Source organism: Oncorhynchus kisutch, linkage group LG27, assembly GCF_002021735.2.
Source record: "Oncorhynchus kisutch isolate 150728-3 linkage group LG27, Okis_V2, whole genome shotgun sequence".
Taxonomy (NCBI): Eukaryota; Metazoa; Chordata; class Actinopteri; order Salmoniformes; family Salmonidae; genus Oncorhynchus; species Oncorhynchus kisutch.
In genome coordinates this window covers 40,908,917-40,922,623 of record NC_034200.2, presented here as the reverse complement: position 1 = coordinate 40,922,623, position 13,707 = coordinate 40,908,917, and the positions used below count along the sequence as shown (strand labels likewise).

General features: G+C 39.3%; 1 protein-coding gene across 3 annotated transcripts in view; it reads right to left on the bottom strand.

The window, feature by feature from the left end:
- The window catches only part of LOC109885482 (FYVE and coiled-coil domain-containing protein 1), a 33,830-nt gene extending 24,464 nt beyond the window's left edge, over positions 1 to 9,366 (bottom strand). For 2 of the 3 annotated variants that reach the window (XM_031806852.1, XM_031806854.1), the window contains exons 1-6: positions 9,235 to 9,366; positions 8,553 to 8,672; positions 7,413 to 7,519; positions 7,139 to 7,264; positions 2,537 to 2,643; positions 1,806 to 1,949 (exon numbers count right to left, since the gene is read on the bottom strand). In XM_031806852.1, the coding sequence (XP_031662712.1) occupies positions 1,806 to 1,949; positions 2,537 to 2,643; positions 7,139 to 7,264; positions 7,413 to 7,519; positions 8,553 to 8,613 (545 nt within the window). In that variant the 5' untranslated portion in view covers positions 8,614 to 8,672; positions 9,235 to 9,366. The other variant, XM_031806853.1, reaches the window with a different exon arrangement.
- Between the last annotated feature and the right edge of the window lie 4,341 nt (positions 9,367 to 13,707).

Below are 13,707 nucleotides of genomic sequence, written 5' to 3'. Positions count from 1 at the left end.
AGCTCACAGGATGCGGGGCCAGACGGACTACCAGGACGTATTTTTTTATTTGACCTTTATTTAACCAGGCAAGTCAGTTAAGAACAAATTCTTATTTTCAATGACGGCCTAGGAACAGTGGGTTAACTGCCTGTTCAGGGGCAGAACGACAGATTTGTACCTTGTCAGCTCGGGGGTTTGAACTTGCAACCTTCCGGTTACTAGTCCAACGCTCTAACCACTAGGCTACCCTGCTCCGGGAACGTGCTGTCCAACTGGCAGGTGTCTTCACTGACATTTTCAACATGTCCCTGATTGAGTCTGTAATACCAACATGCTTCAAGCAGACCACTGTAGTCCCTGTGCCCAAGAACACAAAGGCAACCTGCCTAAATGACTACAGACCCTTAGCACTCAAAATCTGTTTCATTTGGTGACATCATGAGGGACAGGAAACAGACATAACTCTATCTCTTAAGGGGTACATTTACCAGCAGTTTACATCTAAATGTGAAACGAATGTGATTAAACATGCAACTATCTGTGAAAAGATGTGATATTAAGTTTCTAAATGATAGTATGAATTTTCATATAAAGATTAACTAGTCAGTGGCCACACCCCCGTTAGCCCAGACATCACATTACGCGTCAAAGAACCACCCGAGTATAAAACCCACTTCTTACAAAACATACATTAAGTCAGAACGCCGGGACAGAGTGCCCACGTTGGAATGACTACAATTCTATTGACCATTAGACCATACAGCTGTAGTTTTGGCAACACAGCTGGAAATGATTAAACTCTGAGACTGTCGATCACTACAGAATAAGAGCAAATATAAGACGCATAATTACTAGTCTGCAGCTAGAAATAAGTCTAGTACGAGAATACCGACAACCACCGACGCATCTATTCTATGAAAACATTTCCGAATGATACTCTGAAGTAACCTTTCTAACCACCTACAACCACGAAAGACATTGTGACTTCTGGGAAAGTTAACCAGAGAGACTCTGATGAACCCTACAGGACGATCAAGTGTTTTCAACAGAGAGACAACAACGACATACAAGCGTAAATATGAACATTGTAATGTCTTTCAGAATGAGCGTCCGTTCATGTGCAAAGTATTAGCATGTCAATGAGTACAATTATCCACTGTGTTGTTAATCCATTTTGTCTTTCCCAGTCCCCACCCGTTTCCTTTGTCTACCAATCCGTCATATCGGCTTTATCCACTCGGGACTTTTTCGTTGTATCATTTAGTAACCCAAATATCTACCATTTGTTATGTAATTCTGTGTGATTTATTTAGTTGGTTAGTAAATAAATAATTAAGCCAATTTGTATCGCTGATTCATGATTTAGGCTAGGGTTCGTGCAGCTATTCAAGGGTTTGCAACGTTCAGTAATGAGAACTGATGAGGTAATAATAACAATGAGACTAAACGATCAGCTATTAAAATATCTGGAGAGTTCTATTCGGAAAATGATAAACTCTGTAAATCTCAACATTCTCCGTGGTGACCCGACTTCCTAGTTAATTAATGATCACATGAATAGTTTAATCACAGAACTGATTTGATCTAAATAAGTCTTCACATTTAATGGTCCAGACACGACACTTGTAAGTAAGCATTTCACGGTAAGGTCTCCCTACACCTGTTTTATTCGGCACATGTGACAAATACAATGTGATTGGATTAGATGTTTTGAGGTACCTTTTAGATGGTACCATTCTATGGAAACCAGGAAGTGATCACCAGGAGATACCGTGGGGGTGATTACTGACCACTCCTATTAATGGTAAACAAAAGCGTATTACCTGGCGAATGTGGGCCAATCAGCATCGAGGTCGTGACCTCTGGATGCCACGTCAAACTGGACCTCGTTGAGAACATACAGGTGACTGATGATGTCACTGCTGAGGTGAGACTTCAGGAAGGGACTGCGAGCAAAGTACCACTCACTGGAACGCACACACACACACATACACGCGCTATTAGAGAAGAAAGAGACTGACAAAAGGGATGACATTTGGCTTTGGTGGGATATGTGACAGGAAGACAGACTACAGTGACATTAAGGAAGTAAAACTAAACTGAAGAAGGAAGGGAAACATCACAGTTATAAAATACTTTATATACAATAATAAACTGGGTGGTTCGAGCCCTGAATGCTGATTGGCTGACAGCCATGGTATATCAGACCGTATACCACGGGTATTACTGCTCTAATTACGTTGGTAACCAGTTTATAATAGCCACGGCTAAGGGCTTTATGCAGGTACTCCGCGTAGTGTCGAGCAGAGAACAGCCCTTAGCTGTGGTATATTGGACATATACTGCTTCAATACACTGTACTGGGTCTCCTTTTTATCCAGCTGGGCAAGGAAGCCAGATGTGTGTGTCCGTGCGGTGTGTGTGTATGTCCGTGCGGTGTGTGTGTACCTGGTAACCTTGTGGTTGAGTAGACACTGTTGTAGGGTATCAGCCAGATGTGTGTGTCCGTGCGGTGTGTGTCCGTGCGGTGTGTGTCCGTGCGGTGTGTGTGTACCTGGTAACCTTGTGGTTGAGTAGACACTGTTGTAGCGTATCAGCCAGACGCTGATGGACCAGAGAATAACGGAGAAACGCTCTACCTTTACCCAGGGACGTCTTTAACTGTAACACAACAGAAGACAGGATGGATTCATGACAGAGTTCAAGTTCAAAGCTTATAGGAATTGACATCAAACTGTCTCAGAAGTGGAAGGCTGTATATACGCATCCTGCAGCCAGAATAGTCCAGTCATTTTTTAAATGTTTTTTTTCACCTTTATTTAACCATGTAGGCCAGTTGAGAACAAGTTCTCATTTACAACTGCGACCTGGACAAGATAAAGCATAGCAGTGCGACACAAACAACAACAGAGTTACACATGGAATAAACAAACATACAGTCAATAATACAGTAGAAAAAGTCTATATACAGTGTGTGCAAATGAGGTAGGATAAGGGAGGTAAGGCAATAAATAGGCCATAGTGGCGAAGTAATTACAATATAGCAATTAAACACTGGAGTGATAGATGTGCAGAAGATTAATGTGCAGGTAGAGATACTGGGGAGCAAAGGAGCAAAATAAATACAGTATGGGGACGAGGTAGGTAAATAGATGGGCTGTTTACAGATGGGCTGTGTACAGGTGCAGTGATCTGTGAGCTGCTCTGACATGCCTCTAACCTGGTCACAACATTACCACAACCTTAACGTACCCTGGTCACAACGTGAACATTTCCAAGTCCAAATGTTAACATGTTCACAAGTTGAATAACCTATTCCCTTCACAACATTAACCAAACTATGCACTACCTTAGAGAAACATGACTGGTAAATAGAAACTATGCACTACCTTAGAGAAACATGACTGGTAAATAGAATGAATAGAACCTGTAACCCTGGTAAGTAGAATGAAAAGAACCTGTAACCCTGATAATATGACTGGTAAATAGAATGAATAGAACCTGTAACCCTGGTAAGTAGAATGAAAAGAACCTGTAACCCTGGTAAGTAGAATGAAAAGAACCTGTAACCCTGGTAAGTAGAATGAAAAGAACCTGTAACCCTGGTAAGTAGAATGAAAATAACCTCTAACCCTGGTAAATAGAATGAAAAGAACCTGTAACCCTGGTAATATGACTGGTAAATAGAATGAATAGAACCTGTAACCCTGGTAAATAGAATGAATAGAACCTGTAACCCTGGTAAGTAGAATAAAAAGAACCTGTAACCCTGGTAAGTAGAATGAATAGAACCTATAACCCTGGTAAGTAGAATGAATAGAACCTGTAACCCTGGTAAGTAGAATGAATAGAACCTGTAACCCTGGTAAGTAGAATGAAAAGAACCTGTAACCCTGATAATATGACTGGTAAGTAGAATGAAAAGAACCTCCAACCCTGGTAAGTAGAACGAAAAGAACCTGTAACCCTGATAAATAGAATGAAAAGAACCTCTATCCCTGGTAAGTAGAATGAAAAGAACCTCTAACCCTGGTAATATGACTGGTAAGTAGAATGAAAAGAACCTCCAACCCTGGTAAGTAGAACGAAAAGAACCTGTAACCCTGGTAAATAGAATGAATAGAACCTCTAACCCTGGTAATATGACTGGTAAATAGAATGAATAGAACCTGTAACCCTGGTAAATAGAATGAATAGAACCTCTAACCCTGGTAATATGACTGGTAAATAGAATGAATAGAACCTCTAACCCTGGTAAATAGAATGAATAGAACCTCTAACCCTGGTAATATGACTGGTGAATAGAACCTGTAACCCTGGTAATATGACTGGTAAATAGAATGAATAGAACCTGTAACCCTGGTAATATGACTGGTAAATAGAGTGAATAGAACCTCTAACCCTGGTAAATAGAATGAATAGAACCTCTAACCCTGGTAATATGACTGGTGAATAGAATGAATAGAACCTGTAACCCTGGTAATATGACTGGTAAATAGAATGAATAGAACCTGTAACCCTGGTAAATAGAATGAACCTCTAACCCTGGTAAATAAAATGAATAGAACCTCTAACCCTGGTAAATAGAATGAATAGAACCTCTAATCCTGGTAAATAGAATGAATAGAACCTCTAACCCTGGTAATATGACTGGTAAATAGAATGAATAGAACCTGTAACCCTGGTAATATGACTGGTAAATAGAATGAATAGAACCTGTAACCCTGGTAATATGACTGGTAAATAGAGTGAATAGAACCTCTAACCCTGGTAAATAGAATGAATAGAACCTCTAACCCTGGTAATATGACTGGTGAATAGAATGAATAGAACCTGTAACCCTGGTAAATAGAATGAATAGAACCTGTAACCCTGGTAAATAGAATGAATAGAACCTCTAACCCTGGTAAATAGAATGAATATAACCTCTAACCCTGGTAAATAGAATGAATAGAACCTCTAACCCTGGTAAATAGAATGAATAGAACCTCTAACCCTGGTCATATGACTGGTAAATAGAATGAATAGAACCTCTAACCCTGGTCATATGACTGGTAAATAGAATGAATAGAACCTGTAACCCTGGTAAATAGAATGAATAGAACCTGTAACCCTGGTCATATGACTGGTAAATAGAATGAATAGAACCTCTAACCCTGGTCATATGACTGGTAAAAAGAATGAATAGAACCTCTAACCCTGGTCATATGACTGGTAAATAGAATGAATAGAACCTCTAACCCTGGTCATATGACTGGTAAATAGAATGAATAGAACCTCTAACCCTGGTCATATGACTGGTAAATAGAATGAATAGAACCTCTAACCCTGGTCATATGACTGGTAAATAGAATGAATAGAACCTCTAAACCTGGTCATATGACTGGTAAATAGAATGAATAGAACCTCTAACCCTGGTCATATGACTGGTAAATAGAATGAATAGAACCTCTAACCCTGGTAATATGACTGGTAAATAGAATGAATAGAACCTCTAACCCTGGTAATATGACTGGTAAATAGAATGAATAGAACCTCTAACCCTGGTCATATGACTGGTAAATAGAATGAATAGAACCTCTAACCCTGGTAAATAGAATGAATAGAACCTCTAACCCTGGTAATATGACTGGTAAATAGAATGAATAGAACCTCTAACCCTGGTAATATGACTGGTAAATAGAATGAATAGAACCTCTAACCCTGGTCATATGACTGGTAAATAGAATGAATAGAACCTCTAACCCTGGTAAATAGAATGAATAGAACCTCTAACCCTGGTAATATGACTGGTAAATAGAATGAATAGAACCTCTAACCCTGGTAATATGACTGGTAAATAGAATGAATAGAACCTCTAACCCTGGTCATATGACTGGTAAATAGAATGAATAGAACCTCTAACCCTGGTCATATGACTGGTAAATAGAATGAATAGAACCTCTAACCCTGGTCATATGACTGGTAAATAGAATGAATAGAACCTCTAACCCTGGTAAATAGAATGAATAGAACCTCTAACCCTGGTAATATGACTGGTAAATAGAATGAATAGAACCTCTAACCCTGGTAATATGACTGGTAAATAGAATTAATAGAACCTCTAACCCTGGTCATATGACTGGTAAATAGAATGAATAGAACCTCTAACCCTGGTAAATAGAATGAATAGAACCTCTAACCCTGGTAATATGACTGGTAAATAGAATGAATAGAACCTCTAACCCTGGTAATATGACTGGTAAATAGAATGAATAGAACCTCTAACCCTGGTCATATGACTGGTAAATAGAATGAATAGAACCTCTAACCCTGGTCATATGACTGGTAAATAGAATGAATAGAACCTCTAACCCTGGTCATATGACTGGTAAATAGAATGAATAGAACCTCTAACCCTGGTCATATGACTGGTAAATAGAATGAATAGAACCTCTAACCGTGGTCATATGACTGGTAAATAGAATGAGTAGAACCTCTAACCCTGGTCATATGACTGGTAAATAGAATGAATAGAACCTCTAACCCTGGTCATATGACTGGTAAATAGAATGAATAGAACCTCTAACCCTGGTCATATGACTGGTAAATAGAATGAATAGAACCTCTAACCCTGGTCATATGACTGGTAAATAGAATGAATAGAACCTCTAACCCTGGTCATATGACTGGTAAATAGAATGAATAGAACCTCTAACCCTGGTCATATGACTGGTAAATAGAATGAATAGAACCTCTAACCCTGGTCATATGACTGGTAAATAGAATGAATAGAACCTCTAACCCTGGTCATATGACTGGTAAACAATGGCTGTCTGGTATTGTGATGCAACCATTTACATGGTAATGAAGAATGTTCATTCACATGATGTTAACTGATGTGGCTCATGCAATGGGATGTCTATTTAGTCACGTCAGTTACTGCTTTGCTCCTATGTTTACACTTGCAATGGCCGCCAGTCCACACATTATGCCATTATTGACTATTTTTATGGCAGCATATACAGTCAGAAAATGTACAATAAAAAACCTTTGAACAGCAAAAAAATATTATGTATTTAAAAAATACAAATTGCTATTTGAATTGTTATTGCGGTGACCGCGGCCATTTTGTAGGACATATGCCTTCATCTGTTTGTGTATGAGTGAGGATTACCTCTGGTATAGCCTTGACAAACCGCAGGCCGTCATTAACTCCTCTGGTCTTGGCAAGACACTCTCTGAAGTAATCCCAGTACTCCTTCCTGCTGCCTAGGAAATCTGCCTTCTCCTTCTGGTCAAACTGATGTAAACACACAACAACAGCTCAGATTCACAGGCCCTGAAGTTTTCCCAGGAAAACCTTGAGGTCCTATCTAGGATCATTTAGCTTTCCAGTATCCTAGCAGTTTATGAGAGAAAGAGAGACAGAGTGAGTTTCTGTGTATTACCTGTAGCAGGTACTCTAGTTTGTAGCACAGTTTATGCAGATTGGGGCTGTCGTCTGTGATTGGTTCACCCGTCTCTCTGTGTTCCATACTCAGCTCAGTCACTGCTTCTACAGGTTCAGATACACAACACGCATGTACACAAGCTATAGCTTCATCACTTCAACCATGATGCACCACACACCAACACGGATGCACACAAAATCAGGTTAGGGGTCAAAACTATTGACACCCCTAAAAGTTTCTTAGAAATAAAATAGTCAAAAGATTAGTATTTGGTCCCATATTCCTAGCACTGCAATAGCTACATCAAGCGTGTGACTCATAGGGCGGCACACAATTGTCCCAGCGTCGTAGGATGTCATTGTAAATAACAATTTGTTCTTAACTGACTTGCCTAGTTAATTAAAGGTGTCAAAATCCAGAACAGCTTCAATGCACCTTGGAATAGATTCTACAAGTGTCTGGAACTCTATTGGAGGGATGTGACATCATTCTTTGGTGTTTTGTTGGTGGTAGAAAACACTGTCAGGCGCCACTCCAGAATCTCCCATTATTATTACATTGGATGTTTCTGGTGACAGACGGCCATGGCATATGGTTTACGTTTTCTTGTTCATCAAACCATCCAGTGACTACTTGTGCCCTGTGTCCTGGTATCCATAACAATGGCCTGCCCAGGATTTTTATACATGAGCTTGTTAATTGCTTAATTAACTCAGGAACCACAACATGCTTTCAATTTACTTTGTGTCCCTCATTTTTACTCAAGTGTTTTCATTATTTTGGCAGCTACTTAGGTATCAGTGGAGGTTGGAATGGAGTCAATGGAATGAACCATGTGTTTAAATTTTTTATTTAACTAGGCAAGTCAGTTAAGAACACATTCTTATTTTCAATGACGGCCTAGTGGGTTAACTGCCTGTTCAGGGGCAGAACGACAGATTTGTACCTTGTCAGCTCGGGGGTTTGAACTTGCAACCTTCCGTTTACTAGTCCAACGCTCTAACCACTAGGCTACCCTGCCGCCCCGTTTAATACCATTCCATTGACTCCATTCCATTGGAGCGAGCCGTTCTCAGCAGCCTCCACTGATATGGATGGATCCACACAGACACATGTGGCGAACTGTAAAATAGATACCGTGTAGATCTCTGATAATCCTCTGGAGTTGGTTCTCTCCTACTGATGTCTTGTTACACATGATGGTGGTGCTGAGATCAGTAGCAAGGATGGGGGGGGGATCAAGGAGTCTGCAACCGGCTGCAAAGTATCACACAAAGAGCATTGGCACAGTTTATAATGTAGACTACAATAACAACCTCTGTAAATAATCCTAAACATTATCCAGATCCCAGCATCCCCATCCTGTCACTACTACTGTTGTTTTCTCTATTCATGGGCCCTGCAATTAAACAAATACTTCCAAATCGATTGTACTCATCATCATCATATCGATCGGCAGACAGACAGACAGAACAAAACGGCGACAACAAAAGTATTCAGGGATCCTCGTCTCCCAATAATGACATCACACAGCAGTGGGCTTCCCACTGACGTAATGGCTTGGTACATTTGACTAATATTTTGCCACAACAAAATCATTAAAGCTCTATCGTTGTTTGGTATTTTTGGACAACATTTAAGTCAGTGTCGTCGGGCTACGTTCCTAAATAAACAGAGATATTGAGAGTGCAGTCGCAGACAGGAACATGTACCTGCTGTTCCGAGGCTACAAGCTCTGGCAGCCAACAGCTGATACAGATATAGGTTGTCATTAATACAGACAACCTAGTTTATTAGATATAATCAGAAGTAAACGTACTTGTAGAGATTCTCAGGCAGTTCCCAAGTTTACAGCAGGAGTGAACATGCTACCACCGTTAAGGCTGGGCATTCATAACGATTGACACCTTCATTAGCCAATAGCTGCGCGCAATATCGTCCCAACCAGCATAGTTCGTTTGCAGAATATTAGGTCAATAAACCAGCAGACTGAAGTCATGTGACATGTCCCAGTGTCACACTGAAAGTTTCACAACTCAAACACAATGCAAACCAATAAAATGTAATTGAAAATTAGACACACCAAAAATATAAAATAGAGGATTCAAATGTATTGATAAAAATAAAAATAAACATTTGTAAGAGAGGTACAAACAAAAACAAAACATTCAAAAGAGCTTGTAAACAATAGATTATGTCATCATTTTTGCATATAAAATTTTTGTTTTGTTTTTATTGTTATTATCAAAAAGCTGTTACTCGGTTGTCTGCTGTCTCTGGTGACATTAAAACACGCAGAAACCATAACAACATGCAAAAATAAACTTGCAAAATGATTATAGCGGTTTTATAAACGGTTCTTTATTTCCAGAGTAGATGCTGCTATTCAGAGTGTCCCACTCAGCCTGGAATAAAACAGGTTAATTAAACTATCTAAGCCTACAACCTTCCTTACTCCTAATTTCTTCCTAAATCCACTCCATATTGTAAGGACCAATACTCCTATCAGAAAAGCCAAGTGACATTTACTCATGAGGTGCTGACCTGTTGCATCCTCTACATGGAAAATGCTTGGGAGTAAAAAGTAAATTTATTTTATTTTTGAAATGTAGTGAAGTAAAAGTCAAAGTTGTCAAAATAGAAATAGTAAAGTACAGATACCTAAAAAAAAATGGCTTAAGTAGTACTTTAAAGTACTTGCACTTATTTACTTTTCACCACTGATTATAAGGCATCAAAAATGACATATAAAGCATTATAGGTCTGAATATGAGAAAGAGTTAATAAACGTTTATGTTAACTTATGTATATTTGCTCCTCTGTTCATGCATCTTGGTTGTAGAGCAAAGTACCCTAGTTACAGTTGGAGGCTGAGGGGAAATCTGCCACAGGTGAACTCCAATCGATGATGTTCTCCTAATGAACCTCAGAAAATAATGCCTGAAAAAATGATAGTCGGTGTAGTTTTCCATAAAGTCGTATTAACCTACAACTGTCAGGGTAGGCATCTAGCCCACATCAGGGTTTTGAAGTCAACTTCCATTGTCCTCTAAAGACTTGTTCACATTGGCAGTTTGAAGTGACTCATCCTTTTTTTCTTTTTTTTTTGCATATCCGATTTGAGTGTTCTTTTTCCTGCAATCTGAAAAGCACATGGAGGCTGATATTTCAAGCCACATTCCAAACCCCCTTTCGTAGGTGGTTTGAAGTCAGATACAAATCTGATTTCAGGCAGTGTGACTTGTGTCTGAATGGTTGAATCTGATTTCTTTGCCCCAAAAGCATTTTTTTAGACTGTTATTTGGCATATCTTGTTGCTTGCTACAGTAACTACTCTGTTGACAGTTTGACAAGAACATGTGGTAGCTAACTAGCACGCTAATTACAAACAAACAGCTACCAAGTTAACTAGTTGACTCCGGTGGCTTTCCTAAAATGACTTGTTTTGAAGCTGTAAAAATATTCTTACACTATCATTTTGAACATTAAGAGCGACTGGGAAACTTCCATGGCAACCATTGTTTTTATTTTTTTTAAATCATGGCAACCATTGTTGTCACCTTAGCTTCTGATTGATAGGAAGCATGAGCACCACCACCGATCAGCCTACACCACTGAACACACACCTGTCATTACCATGACAACTAGCATATAGACATGTCAGCAAATGACTGCTGTCTGAACACACACAAAGTCGATTTGTCAGTATTCAAAAGCAGATTTGAAAGCAAGATGTCTTGACCACCCTCTGGCTGTTCTCTAGACAGATATCTTGACCACCCTCTGGCTGTTTTCTAGACAGATATCTTGACCTCTGGCTGTTTTCTAGACAGATATCTTGACCACCCTCTGGCTGTTCTCTAGACAGATGTCTTGACCTCTGGCTGTTATCCAGACAGATATCTTGACCTCTGGCTGTTATCTAGACAGATGTCTTGACCTCTGGCTGTTTTCTAGACAGATATCTTGACCACCCTCTGGCTGTTCTCTAGACAGATGTCTTGACCACCCTCTGGCTGTTATCCAGACAGAAATTTTGACCTCTGGCTGTTATCCAGACAGATATCTTGACCTCTGGCTGTTATCCAGACAGATATCTTGACCTCTGGCTGTTATCCAGACAGATATCTTGACCTCTGGCTGTTATCCAGACAGATATCTTGACCTCTGGCTGTTATCCAGACAGATGTCTTGACCTCTGGCTGTTATCTAGACAGATGTCTTGACCGCTGGCTGTTATCCAGACAGATGTCTTGACCTCTGGCTGTTATCCAGACACATGTCTTGACCTCTGGCTGTTATCCTGACAGATGTCTCTATTTCATTATGACAGACCAGCTAGATCTACTGTCTCTATTATAATATGACAGACCAGCTAGATCTACTGTCTCTGTAATATGACAGACCAGCTAGATCTACTGTTTCTATTATATTATGGCAGACCAGCTAGATCTACTGTCTCTATTATATTATGACAGACCAGCTAGATCTACTGTCTCTATTATATTATGACAGACCAGCTAGATCTACGGTCTCTGTAATATGACAGACCAGCTAGATCTACTGTCTCTATTATAATGTGACAGACCAGCTAGATCTACTCTCTCTCTTATAATATGACAGACCAGCTAGATCTACTGTCTCTGTATTATGACAGACCAACTAGATCTACTGTCTCTATTATATTATGACAGACCAGCTAGATCTACTGTCACTATTATATTATGACAGACCAGCTAGATCTACTGTCTCTATTTCATTATGACAGACCAGCTAGATCTACTGTCTCTATTATAATATGACAGACCAGCTAGATCTACTGTCTCTATTATATTTTGACAGACCAGCTAGATCTACTGTCTCTATTATATTATGACAGACCAGCTAGATCTACCGTCTCTATTATATTATGACAGACCAGCTAGATCTACTGTCTCTATTATAATGTGACAGACCAGCTAGATCTACTGTCTCTATTATATTATGACAGACCAGCTAGATCTACCGTCTCTATTATATTATGACAGACCAGCTAGATCTACTGTCTCTATTATATTATGACAGACCAGCTAGATCTACTGTCTCTATTATAATATGACAGACCAGCTAGATCTACTGTCTCTATTATATTATGACAGACCAGCTAGATCTACTGTCTCTATTATATTATGACAGACCAGCTAGAACTACTGTCTCTATTATAATATGACAGACCAGCTAGACCTACTGTCTCTATTATATTATGACAGACCAGCTAGAACTACTGTCTCTATTATAATATGACAGACCAGCTAGATCTACTGTCTCTATTATAATATGACAGACCAGCTAGACCTACTGTCACAATTATATTACGACAGACCAGCTAGACATACTGTCACAATTATATTACGACAGACCAGCTAGATCTACTGTCTCTATTTCGTTATGACAGACCAGCTAGATCTACTCTATATTATATGACAGACCAGCTAGATCTACTGTCACTATTATATTTTGACAGACCAGCTAGATCTACTGTCTCTGTAATATGACAGACCAGCTAGATCTACAGTCTCTATTATATTATGACAGACCAGCTAGATCTACTGTCTCTATTATATTACGACAGACCAGCTAGATCTACTGTCTCTATTTCATTATGACAGACCAGCTAGATCTACTCTCTCTATTATAATATGACAGACCAGCTAGATCTACTGTCTCTATTTCATTATGACAGACCAGCTATATCTACTCTCTCTATTATAAATGACAGACCAGCTAGATCTGCTGTCTCTATTATATTTTGACAGACCAGCTAGATCTACTGTCTCTATTTCATTATGACAGACCAGCTAGATCTACTGTCTCTATTTCATTATGACAGACCAGCTATATCTACTCTCTCTATTATAATATGACAGACCAGCTAGATCTACTGTCTCTATTTCATTATGACAGACCAGCTATATCTACTCTCTCTATTATAATATGACAGACCAGCTAGATCTACTGTCTCTATTATATTTTGACAGACCAGCTAGATCTACTGTCTCTATTTCATTATGACAGACCAGCTAGATCTACTCTCTCTATTATAATATGACAGACCAGCTAGATCTACTGTCTCTATTATATTTTGACAGACCAGCTAGATCTACTGTCTCTATTTCATTATGACAGACCAGCTAGATCTACTGTCTCTATTATAATGTGACAGACCAGCTAGATCTACTGTCTCTATTATATTTTGACAAACCAGCTAGATCTACTGTCTCTGTAATATGACAGACCAGCTAGATCTACTCTC